Raw genomic sequence first — 12,929 nt, forward strand, 5'->3', positions numbered from 1 at the left:
CCTGAAAGAGCTCAGCAGAATGCATGGAGGCAGACAATTGCAGAGTCCAGGAAAGCAAAAAATGAACGTGAGGAGAGGTGGCAGGTGCAAGATGATAGGTGGCAGCAGCGTGATGAGAGGAAGCAATGCTGAGGCTACTCGAAGAGCAAACTGATATGCTCTGGCATATGGTTGAGCTGCAGGAAAGGCAGAATGAGCAGAGACTGCTGCTTCAGCCGCTGGGTAACCACCCACCCTCCTCCCCAATTTCCATAGCCTCCTCACCCAGATGCCCAAGAATGCGGGGAGAGGGCCTCCGGGCAATCAAACCACTCCACCCCAGAGGACTGCCCAAGCAACAGAAGGCTGGCATTCAATAAGTTTTGAAGTGCAGTGTGACCTTGTCCTCCCCTCCTCCCCCACCCCTCCTGGGCTACCTTGGCAGTTATCCCCCTATTTGTGTGACGAATTCATAAAGAATGCATGAATTTGAAACAACAACGACTTTATTGCCTCTGCAAGTGGTGATCGAAGAGGGGAGGGTGGCTGGCTTACTGGGAAGTAGAGTGAACCAAGGGGGCGTGTTTTCATCAAGGAGAAAAACAGAACTCTCACACCATAGTCTGGCCAGTCATGAAATTGGTTTTCAAAGCTTCTCTGATGCGCAGCGCGCCATACTGTGCTCTTCTAACCACCCTGGTGTCTGGCTGTGCATAACCAGCAGCCAGGCGATTTGCCTCAACCTCCCTGCCACTATATGTCTCCCCCTTACTCTCACAGATATTGTGGTGCTCACAGCAAGCAGTAATAACAATGGGAATATTGGTTTTGCTGATGTCTAACCAAGTAAACTGCGCCAGCGCGCTTTTAAACGTCCAAATGCACACTCTACAACCGTTCTGCACTTGCTCAGCCTATAGTTGAACAGCTCCTTACTACTGTCCAGGGTGCCTGTGCATGGCTTCATGAGTCATGGCATTAAGGGGTAGGCTGGGTCCCCAAGGATAACTATAGGCATCTCCAATGGTCTGGAAAGTATGTCCCTTCCTGCAGCTGTTCAAATGGACCAGAGTTCCTGAAGATGTGAGCATCATGTACCTTTCCTGGCCATCCCACGTTGATGTTGGTGAAACGTCCCTTGTGATCCACCAGAGCTTACGGCACCGCTGAAAAGTACCCCTTTCGGTTTATGTACTGGTGCTTGTACTGCCTCGGTGCTCCAGTCCCAAAATAGGGATATACGTTCCGTCTATTGCCCCACCACAGTTAGGGAACCCCATTGCAGCAAAGCCATCCACTATGACCTGCACATTTCCCAGAATCACTCCCCTTGACAGCAGCAGCTCAGTGATTGCGTTGGCTACTTGGATCACAACAGCCTCCACAATAGATTTGCCCACTCCAAATTGATTCCCGACTGACCGGTGGCTGTCTGGAGTTGCAAGCTTCCAGAGGGCTATTGCCATTTGCTTGTGAACTGTGAGGGCTGCTCTCACCTTGGTATTCGTGCGCTTCAGGGCAGGGGAAAGCAAGTCACAAAGTTCCATGAAAGTGCCCTTACGCATGCGAAAGTTTCGCAGCCACTGGGAATCATCCCAGACCTGTAACACTATGCGGTCCCACCAGTCTGTGCTTGTTTCCCAGGTCCAGAATCGGTGTTCCACTCCATGAGCCTGCCCCATTGCCACCAGGATGTCCAAATTACCGGGGCCCGTACTTTGAGAGAAGTCTGTGTCCATGTCCTCATCAATCTCATCACCGTGCTGCCGTTGGCTCCTCGCCTGGTTTTGCAGGTTCTGGTTCTGAACATACTGCAGGATAATGCACGAGGTGTTTACACTGCTCATAACTGCCATGGTGATCTGAGCGGGCTCCATGCTTGCTGTAGTATGGAGTCTGCAGAGAGCAGAGTTGCACCGGAAGCAGTGGATGACTATGGTTAGCAGGCCTACTGCACTGTCTGCTGCCAGCAGCACCAGGACACAACAGCGGCGGTGTTGGTGAGCTGAACTGAGCGGGCTGCACACTTGCCATGGTATGGAATCTGTAGGAGAGCAGGAAAGCAGAGTTGCAGCAGAAGCAATGGCTGATGACCTGCGAGGTGGATTCAGGAGAGCAGAGTTGCAGCGCAAGTGGGAGCCCATGACAGCCAACATAGAGAAATTTGCTATTGAGACAACAGCAGGAGAGCAGAGTTGCAGTGGAAGCGGTGGTTCGATGATGACTGTTAGCAGTCCTACTGCACCGTCTGCTGAAAGTAGTATGGCATCCGCATGGAAAAAAGCGTGAAATGATTGTCTGCCATTGCTTTCACGGAGGGATGGAAGACTGACGACATGTACCCAAAACCACCCACGACAATGTTTTTTCCCCATCAGGCATTGGGAGCTTAACCCAGAATTCCAATGGACGGTGGAGACTGCGGAAACTGTGGGATAGCTACCCACAGTTTAACGATCTGAAAGTCGATGCTAGCCACAGTACTGTGGATGCACTCCGCCAACTTAATGCACTTAGTGGACACACACACAATCGACTGTATAAAATCGCTTCCTAAAGAAACAGACTTCTATAAATTCGACCTAATTTCGTAGCATAGACATATCCTTAGAAAAAACATCCAATCTTGATTTAAAATTTATCAGAATACCCCATGGGTAAATTGTTCCAATGGTTAATTACTCTCACTATTAAAATTTTTTACATCTTACAGGTGACACACACTACATACTATGGTCGCACTAGAAAGATGAGAAATCATCTTTGAGAGAAAATCAGAGGGGAATGTGTTTTGATGTGTGCAATGAAGTTAGAAAATGTTATATTTCAACCTTATATTTGAATGTTTGTAACAAACAAAAGGGGAAATCTATAAGGAACACCAGTAGATTTATTGTCTAACAACATTTGTTTTGACGTTATTCATAGTATTTACAATATTTTAGACTATTTACAGTGTGCTGTGACCATTAAATGTTTAACTAACAAAACATATGTTGTACTCTGAAATTGACTGGGAACTGTTAACATCCACTTATCAGGGTTTTACATACAAGAGCCCCGAGGTTTAATTCTGTGTAATGATTTTTGAGAAGTCATAGAGAGACAGAACTGTGGTCTGCCTGAAGCTAAGCTGAGGTGCAGGAAGAAGGGGAGTGTAATATTGCTTGAGCTCTACTGCCCCCCGTTATACTAGCTAGAGAAATAAATCATGTGTGTTAATGGGTTAAAGTGCAGCAGAAAAACATGTTTTTCTCTGCCATCCTTCCTAATTGAAACTGGAATTTGAAAATCCAAATGGCTTTTTTTCCTTCTTACCCACCACTAACAGTAAGAATTCTGCTGGCCAAATTATGCTGCTGCTAACTGTACAAAATTGTGGTCTTCATGGATTTAAATTAGGATAACTGATCATCTCATTTATTAGAATTCATTAAACAACTCTGTTCTTGGTGCAAAGTAGTAGTATTTTCTTACATATCATTTTTTTTCTTAGTATAGAATGTATTTGTTGGTTTGAACATTTTGTATGGGGGTTAGGCTATTAATTCCACCACAATGTTTTTTTCAGTACAATTTCTTTTTCCCAAACTAATATGTTAACTGGACATAACTTTAGAAGTGAAATTACTCCAGAAATTCGAAAGCAGCTTCTTTTCAAGCCATAAAGTAACCAAAGAGGAAAGCCCACATAACCCAACCTTATGGTCCTTTAGCCGGCAAAGGCTGGATAAAAGCATGGGCAGAGAGAAGAATCTAAATATGGAGGAGGAAACCCACTGCCACCCCAAGTGAAGATCAGCCAGTGCTTAATGTAGTTAAATGATCAATGTTTTTAATTCTCTACCTAAAAAAGACAGAGGAAAAACTATTTCAGGTCATCTGTTTGCAACACAGTCAACTGGACTATGCTTGGCAATTGTGGGTCCAATACATACATAACCCCCCCAACCCCCCAAGCCCCATGCCTATTTTCACCTAAAAACACCAGTTTGTTTTCCAGTAGCACCCACGACATGCTAGAAAAGGAGGTGTTCTTGCCCTAAGATCCAATAGTGCTGAACTGCTGATTGCAAGAAAGTACAACCAGTTAGGAGATTTTCAAAAGCAAAAATGGCAAAAAGCCATTGACTTTCAGTGGGATTTGGGTGCCTAATTGCTATTTATACTTTTAAAAATCTTCCCCTTAATGTACATTAGTGACTAAAAAAATCACAGTTCAAACACACACACTCCCAGTATATATACATTACCAATGTTCAAGCCAAAAAATATCCCCCAATAGCCATCCCAGAATAATAAATAGCAAAACATTTGGCCACTCACTCTTGTCCCATTTTCCCACCAGTTATGATTTAACAACTTAGTCTTCCATTCCCAATATGTATTTGCCAGACACCTATCCCCCAAATCCTTCAGATATAACAGGTCCCTGAATTTACAACATTGTACCTTTCTCTTCTTATGCTTCCCAAAGAAATACAACAAGTAAACCACTATTCTGTACTTCCTGGCTGACTTTATTCATTTTTCATTGTATATTTTATTTAGTAGGTGATATGAGTTAATGAAAGGCAACGCACATGCACCAGAAGATATTGTCATCTTCGCTCCAATGTTTCTAGCATTAGGTTTCACAAACTATTGTCCTGCATACAATAACAAACAAGGAAAAAATATGAATACCTGCTTGTAAAGCCACCCCCGTCTGATGACTGGTGCGTTCGGATTCCTCTTTATTGAGTTTGATCTCTTTCCAAAATTATGAACCTTCTTTGAAGACCGTGACGTCTAAATGGAATGAACATGTTAGAAAATGCACCATCAGTGTCTATTAAGTCTAGGAAATTGTCACACATTTCTTTCTTCAGATTTTTGTTCTCTATCCATGTTTCCCGTTGAGAATTGCAGGATATTATTTTGTTCCTTTTTAGACAAATAAGTATGGTAATTGCCATGCTGTTTCTGCTGGTTCCAGAATTTCTCTAAATTTTTTGCAGTGAGAAAGAGAAATCCCAGAGCATAACAGGATCAAAACATTTTAAATAGAGATTTAATAGAATTTTTTAAAAACAAAAATACAGCTGACTTTATTCTAAGACAGGGCTTGAAGAGCACTTACAAGACAATACAAGAACTAGCAAGAGAACTAAAACTATGATAGATGGCAAAGCAACACCTTGGTGAGAAAAGCCCAGCTTTCTTCTGTTCCCAGCAAAACCCCAATAACTGGGATAGAGGTCAGATTGCTACAAGGGTGCAATCTCTGGCTTCTGATTGAACCTTTCATATCCTCCTCCGGTGAAATAGCTTTTATTCTATCTGTTCTCCCCTCACAATCTTTCCATTCATTTTCTCTTGGCTGCTACAAAAGGGAGAAGATCTTCACTACTCTACATGTTGCTCCAACAGATGTTTTGGTTCTCCTTCCCTTGTCACTCCAGCATCCATTTCTCATGATGCTTATAGCTTTTTTTCAAGCTGCTACAGAATGAAATTAAAGTGATTCTTGACAGTTTAGAAGAGCAGTTGTGAAACTAACCAGAGTCCTATCTTTTTCCACTCCTCTTCTGCCTCATAAAGCAGTAAGTAGCAGCAGAGGCACTGGAGGGGTTCACTGTGTCTTGAATACTGCTCTGCATTGGTTTACATTTAGTTTTTATTTGGAAAGTTACTGTTGCAAACAAAGGATAGAATCCTATTTTTTATATTAAAAGCTTAAATTCCACAGAAATTAATGGCTTAGAGGCTGGCGTATTGACAAGGAAAAGGGCAGGGGACTAGGAAACAAGAATCCTAGGTTCTGTTCCTGGCTCTGCTACAGATTTACTGCTTTACTTTGGACAAGTCATGTAACTTCTGCACCTCAGTTTAATCTAACACTGATGAGATAAAATTCCCCTTTAAGGTAGTGAAGTAAGGCCTTAGCTCGTGTTTGTTAAGCTACTCAGATGAAAGGTCCTTATAAATGTGAAAAATACTATTATTGCTTCTCGTATCTACAAACTTGTATTCCAAAAATTATTGCCTGGATATGGGGTTGCTTTGTGGAGGCGCTTTCTAAATTTGGATTTACACTTAGCTGTGGTCTATAAAGCCTCTAAATTAGAGAAACAATTCCATAAGTTATGAGGGAACGACAAATCTGAAAAGTGTACAAAGAAAGGATACAGCCAACACAAATGCTGAACATGGACAATTATGGCTTTGCCCTCAAACAAACAACTGGCTATCTTAGTAACCCATGCGTAGGACAGCTCTTTGATTGCATAAATTAAGCAGTGGGAGCATGGTCACCATTTAGCTGTTATAGAACAACAGAGCATAGAGGTGTACCTCAGATTAAGAGCCAACACAATAATAGATAAAATTTCATTGGGAATTGATTTTCAGAAGAACAAAGACTTTAGTGCCCACTGTGTAACTGTTGAATTTCGACTCTGCCTGTAACAGAGTATTTTCCATATATATAGCAGACAATATTAAGACACCAGCACCAGCAACAGAGGAGATGAGGGAGAAAAAGAAAAAAGGATTTTTAATTTTAATACAAAATTCAAAAGGAAGACTATATTATATATTTTTCTGAAATTCTGGTTTGTATTCTCTTGAAAGCATGCTAATAATGTATTTCTCTACTAAGTTTGCAAAGCATAGATTATTAATAAAAGTACATTCTGACACTACAAAATTTTTAAACAGCCTTGTTGAAATGAACAGGATATTTAGATTAGATTTCAAAGGGATTTTTCATAATATAGTAGCACATGTAACACTGCATAATCTATTTTACCTTAATAATAATACGCAGCTTTTGTGAACAATATTATTCTGTGAACAACAGCATAAGGTCTTACAATAAAAAAAGGTTTACAGTCCAAAATCTTAAGTCAACACTTTATTAAAGCTCACAAGATGAAAAACAAGGGTGAAGAGGCTGTTTTAAATTCATTTGGAAGTAAGCCAGCTGAACAAAATTTGGTTTAGAAAAAAAGCTAAAGCAATTTAAAATACACACACAATTCAAAACAAAAGTCAAAATTGCTCTAAAACTCAACATTTTGGTTTGGGAAACTCAGTCCACATTCAGGAGAAGTCAGCATATGTTGCTCGGAAGATTTATTTTATAAGAAGCAGAGGAAAGAATGCGGAAGAAAAGACTATTCAGACAGAATAAATTGAAGATCAGCTCTGACAACTATTCATTAAGATTCCAAAACTTGGAAGTTGTTGTGATAAATTTAATTCAAATTATTATGTTTAAGTTTTAATTTTTTTTAAAAATAGATTTTCATAATTTCATTATTTTTCATAATTGTTTTCACAGACATTTCCCTATGTCCCACTAAAGAGCTGATTACTAAAAATGGGTGCAATTTTTCACCAAAATAAGTTATTTTTGGCTAAAAATGCAGTTTTGGTCGACCTAAACTTTGAAAATTTGACACGCTTGCCAAATAGTTTGTCCAAAAAATTCAAAAGGGAACCTAGCTGTCATTCACAAAACAGCCACAAAGTATCTCAACCAGTGGGTAATAAGGGTGATCTCAATCCCTCCTTTTTGAAACTGTTCCATTCTGTATAAAATACTTGATTAATCCCCGGTGAGCAAGAGTGAGAACGACACTACAGACCGGGGCTGGGAGGGTGGCGTGAGAAGTTAGGGCATTCACCTTGGAGACAAATCCCTGCTCCAATTACTATTTATACACAGCGGAACAGTCAACAGGAGAGAGGGAGCACTGAAGGAATAGGGCACCCTATAGTCCAATGAATAGGGCATCTCCTGCAATGTGGGAGACCAGTTAAAATCCCTACCCCACATCAGACAAATAGGGAAATTAAACCTGCATCTCCCATATCATAAGTAAATGCCCTAACCGCTAGTCTAAAGGCTGCAAATGAGGAAGCAATTCAATTATCACCAGCAACCATTTTGTGAATCTAGCCCTTCATTTCCTTTCCTTTTAAAAAAGGATGACTGGAAATGGAAAAAAAAAATGTTTTTGTTTGACCAGAAACAAAATGTGTCCACTTGTTTGAAATCTTTTTATTTAAAAAAAAAAAAAAAAAAAGAAAAGAAAAGAAAAAAGTTTTTGGTTTCTGGTTGAAATTTTTTTTCCCCAACCAAAAAAAACCCAGCTATTTATCCAGCACTACTAATTACTCATCAAAACCCTTCAACATTTTCTACCATGCAATATACAAACAAAATGGTCTTTGCATGTTCTAAGAACCAGTGGTGCAATACTCATGCCCACGCTACCATTTCCTATGAAAGGTTGTAAGCTCCCCAAGCCCACAAATCCCTTTTTGTTTGGAAAATGCTTAATGCATCCAGGTGGTGCTGTCAAAAAACAAATAATAATTTCAAGTCCTCTAGCAGATTCAGGTAATTTAAATGCCCATCTCTTTGGTTTGGTAACCAAGTACATGCACACTTTCACACAAAGCTCATGGAGCTCAGAAGTGAACCTTTACAGGCTCATACATTTTACCAACTGCAAATATTTACCTAGGTTAACAGGGCACTGCTTGAGTTTTCTAATATTAGTTAATAAACAGAACACTAGAGACTTGTACAATTATTTTATCTTATACTGTATAATGAGAATCAGCTCTCACATAATGAGTTCTAGAGATCTCAAGACTATATTTTAAAACCTTAGAATAGTATCAATATTATAGTCAAGCCAGAGCTTAGTGAAGAAAAGTGTGTGTGGGGTGGACAGGGGAGGAGGGAGCAGAGCTGACCTGAGCACCTTGGCTATTTCTGTTCCCTGCTCCCTTCCTGTGTGAATGGTCAGGTCTGCTCCTGGGGAGAGAGAGTTCTGCCTGCCTAATGCAGCAGCCCTGACTGGCTCTTCCCCAGAAGAGCAGCTAGTGGAGAAAAAAAGATGCAAATCAGAGGGGATTTCCCCCCTGCACACACACCCTCATTCACAAGTAGGACTAAAATGTGTGCCTCTAAGCAAGCCAGCTCCAGCTGTAGATATTTCCTGGGTCTGCAATCCTTTTTGACCCAACATGCTTTAAACACTGTGTGAAGCTTCTGTATTACTTAAATATCACAACAAAACTATGCTGTCACTTGTAGATTAGTTTATCTAAAGAACACAGAAGCAAAACTATTGATTAAGCATTTTAAAACTAGCCTTGGAAATGTCAGTAATGAATTGGAAGCTTTCCCTTGTAATGTGTGTGGGTTGTGATGAGGTGAATCTAAGCAATCAATTTCCGCCAAATTTAATTTTTTGTTTAAAAATAAGTTTCTAACCCTTATGGTTGATAACTTTCCAATTATGAACCAATGCAGTGTTGCCTTCTTAATTCTGTAGGCAACTCCAGCATCAATGCTGCTTCAATCTTCCAAGTACTGGCAGGGAAATAGAGAAGACTGGGCAGTGCCGCTATTATTCAGAAGTTTGTGGGCAACAATGAACCTAACAAGGACCATGTCAGTTTCCCAACCCAATGTCTGCTAATGCTTGGGAAAGCTATGAAGCACTGCTGAGGTAGACATTGGAGCCACAGAGATCACCATGAGACCTGTACAATTTTGCCTATGCACGTACATACCATGTTATTAAACAATATTCCCTGTATGTGCTATAGGGATTTGATCATATTATTCACAAAGGCCTTTATAAAGATTTTAATACCATCTGCAGAATAAATGGAGGATACCAACTTTGAAAGAGAGACTGGAAGAAGGGTAGAATAATGGAAAAACTCTCCCACCACTCCACCTTTTAGCAGCCATGAGGCTATAGAGGGAGAGTGCCAGGCTCTATTCACACCATCTTCAGTACGTTTTGGTCTAGGATGGGAAGGAAGTAAAAGAGCACCGTTTCCTTTCCAGAAACCAGGAAGTTGGACAAGTGGCTTTGAATTTAGAACACACTTGAGGCTGACTGGAAAGATGGCATGAACCACCCTGGCATGAATCTCCACTTTCTCCTTTGTCAGCACTTTATTTTATTTTTGGGTGGAGAGAGGATGGGAACAAGAGAAGGAGGCCTGAGTGTTTAATCAAGCCCCTTGCTGCTTGGTCTCACTCACCTCACCTTTTGTATCAGCCTCTGAATAGTGGCTTTAGACTCTAGTCAGCCTTTTTTTGAACAAAACTGCAAACAGAATTTTCTACAAATATTGTTATGCTAATTCTGGATTGGTTTATATTAATAAAAAGAGCAGCATTGTACTCCCAAGAGCCTTGAAACATTCCTTCATCTCAACTGTGCTCTTCCCACCCAATATGAAATTCATGATCTCCTCAACTAATTAGATAAACCCATTAGCAATTTTTATTAGTCATCCCTGAAAATGGTTGAGTTTACAAACAACTTTAATAAATTGCCACCAATATTTTTGCTTTTCTTAGAAGTAACCAAATGTAGCTTTTTCTTTCTCTCTTTCCCTAGTTTATGGAGAACCTAAATAACTACTCTCCCAACTATTTTCTTTCTCGTGCATTATAATACTATTTTTAAGACAGACCGTGAAAGACTAGTGTTGGTAAGGCAGCCCTGGCACCTCAAGTCCTCTATTCATAGATAGAGGTGGACATCAAAACTGATAGCACAAATCTCCTCATGGCTGGGCTAAAGTTCCTCAATACTATCACTGAAGGGCCACTTCTAAGCACAAGGGAATAACAGTCTTAAATGCATTCAACCCATGGGCCCTCTGAAACTGCCAAAGAGGCTGATTAGTGTCAACTATGGTTTCTATGTTGCAGACGCTTGTCTTCGGAGACTGGACTATTAAAAATGGTACAATCATGGAAACAAGTTTATTTTTGATAACTATGTTTAAAGTAACTTGAATACCATTCACATGAACATCTTAAGTAGTTAATTTAGTAATTGAAAAAAGAATAATGAGAATAGCTTTTAGTATAAAAACAAAAGCCTGATTTCTCTAAAAAGTATCTCAATAAATCCCATTCAATAAAAATGTCAAAGCCTCAAACTTAACAATTCAGACGCTCATCTCCATTTCTTTCCAGTACATTGTTAACCAAATACAGTAAGTAGTTTATTTTAATTTTGTCTGTAAAAGCCCTAAACTAATTTCCTGACTGCCTCCCAAATGGAAGTGAATATATTTCCCCTTCCCTTCATCCACATTTCACCCCACATAACTAACTCTAACACAGCTCTGTTGTAATAATTTTGCATCAGCATCACTGATGTCGTCAGCACGGTTCTGAGAAAAAGATTTTATTGTGCTTTTTTGATGGCTGTCCCTGTAGGGGCTTAGCAACTATTGTAAGGTCATGCTTAACAATAGCTTTTTTTTTTTTAATCAACACTGCTACTATTTTCTCAGCAACACTGTTAGATTAATGCATTTTCTAGAATCTGGAAGTCTTTCCTCAGTAGATAATGGTTTTAATGTAGGTCAAGCTTTTGCCTGACCTATTTGACTGTGTCCATTTAAACAAAAGCTGCTTTAACAGCAGTCTCCAACATGCTCAAAATGTTTTATTTTATGGGCAACCGTAAAATGTTTATTTTTTCACAGAGAAAATAAACAGGGTTTCAATCCAAACTTGCTGAAATTAAAGAAATTGCTCAATTAACACTAACACTTCAAAGTACATATGTTGCAAATCTGATTCATTTGCAGGAAAACCACTTTGCTGGGTACAGTCTTTCAGTGCCTAACTCAACAGTTTTGTTTGCAACTGAGAATGTAAAAATACTCAAGAAGAAATGTTAACTGTCAACTACAAGACAGATGGCACTGCTAATCTCATCACTAACCAAGATATCATCTGGCTAACTTTTTCTGAAGATTATGAATCTATCCTGGCAAAACCCAATGAAAATTTTCAGTTTTGTAGTAAGTGAACTCTCCTTCTACAAAGTGGCCTCAAATTGAAGCCTTTTGCTTCATAATATCTCTGAAAGGCACAGAAGTATTACCTCCCAGTTACAGATGGGGAAACTGAGGCAAAAAGTAGTTAAGTTGATTTACCCAAGATCCCACAAATAAGGCAAGGCCGGGAACAGAATTCAAGCTTCCTCACTTCCAGTCCTGTGCTTTAACCACAAGACCAGACTTCAAAACAAAAAACAGATTGATTATGATTTCATGGGCTACTCAGCAATTTTCCTATGTAACTGCACTGAAATTCTAGTACTGGTGGTTGCTAGTTAAAATGTAACCTTTGCCATATGTAAATGTTGGTCTGTTCCCATAACCACTTTCAAGGGCTGCAACCAATCCCTTGCAAATTGCTATAATTCCATACTCCTGCCATGAGGATGTTAGGTCAAATCTTTCAAAACACAATGCAATCGTTCACATGCACCCTTACCTATATGCCCACTCAAACACACATTTGCTCATATACAAAACAAGATAGACGTCTAATACCAAAGACTATTTCAGAACGTGAAAGTCATAAGAGCCAAGAACCCGTGACACAAATTACAGCTTTAGTGATAAGTTATTTCAGACACCTCAGCTTCCAAATAAAAATATTCAGGTTATCAAGTGCGCGGAGATATACATATGCTTTGTTTCTTTTTTAAAATGGAAAAATTAATTACAAAGTTTCTCTTTAATTACAGTACTTTGTTCGCTATCTTATAGAATAATTGAATAATTTTACATTAATAAATAAATGTTGGATACAGTGACTTACTCTGCCCACAGGGCTCACTGGATGCACAGCATAATCTGATGTCAAATTATAGTTGGAAGCGTCACTTATTGTGCTTACTGTTCGTTCTTTCTTTTCTTCAGATGCCATAGTTGCAGCTGTCCTGAAAACAGAATATTCAATAACACTAGAACCTGCTGTGTGTGCAGACTGATATTAAAAAGTGTCCCTAAGATATTCTCTAATAGTGGCTATGTCCTACTTTTCCAATTTTGAAGCAAGCTATTCAGATTTCATGAGAAAATTATCTGCACCAAGTATTAAAAAGGTCATT

The 12,929-nt window shown here is 39.6% G+C and overlaps 1 protein-coding gene across 6 annotated transcripts in view; it reads right to left on the reverse strand.

Moving 5' to 3' along the window:
- The window catches only part of PLEKHA5 (pleckstrin homology domain containing A5), a 263,205-nt gene that overhangs the window by 105,124 nt on the left and 145,152 nt on the right, over nt 1-12,929 (reverse strand). For all 6 annotated transcript variants that reach the window (XR_013347132.1, XR_013347130.1, XM_077826614.1 and 3 more), the window contains 2 exons: nt 12,638-12,758; nt 4,666-4,770 (listed from right to left, as the gene is read on the reverse strand). Coding sequence is in view for 4 of the 6 variants with exons in the window: in XM_077826614.1 (XP_077682740.1) it covers nt 4,666-4,770; nt 12,638-12,758 (226 nt within the window). In the remaining 2 variants the exon portion in view is untranslated. The remainder of the gene's footprint in view (nt 1-4,665; nt 4,771-12,637; nt 12,759-12,929) is intronic.

The sequence above is a fragment of the Eretmochelys imbricata genome, chromosome 1 (assembly GCF_965152235.1).
Source record: "Eretmochelys imbricata isolate rEreImb1 chromosome 1, rEreImb1.hap1, whole genome shotgun sequence".
NCBI classification, from domain to species: domain Eukaryota; kingdom Metazoa; phylum Chordata; order Testudines; family Cheloniidae; genus Eretmochelys; species Eretmochelys imbricata.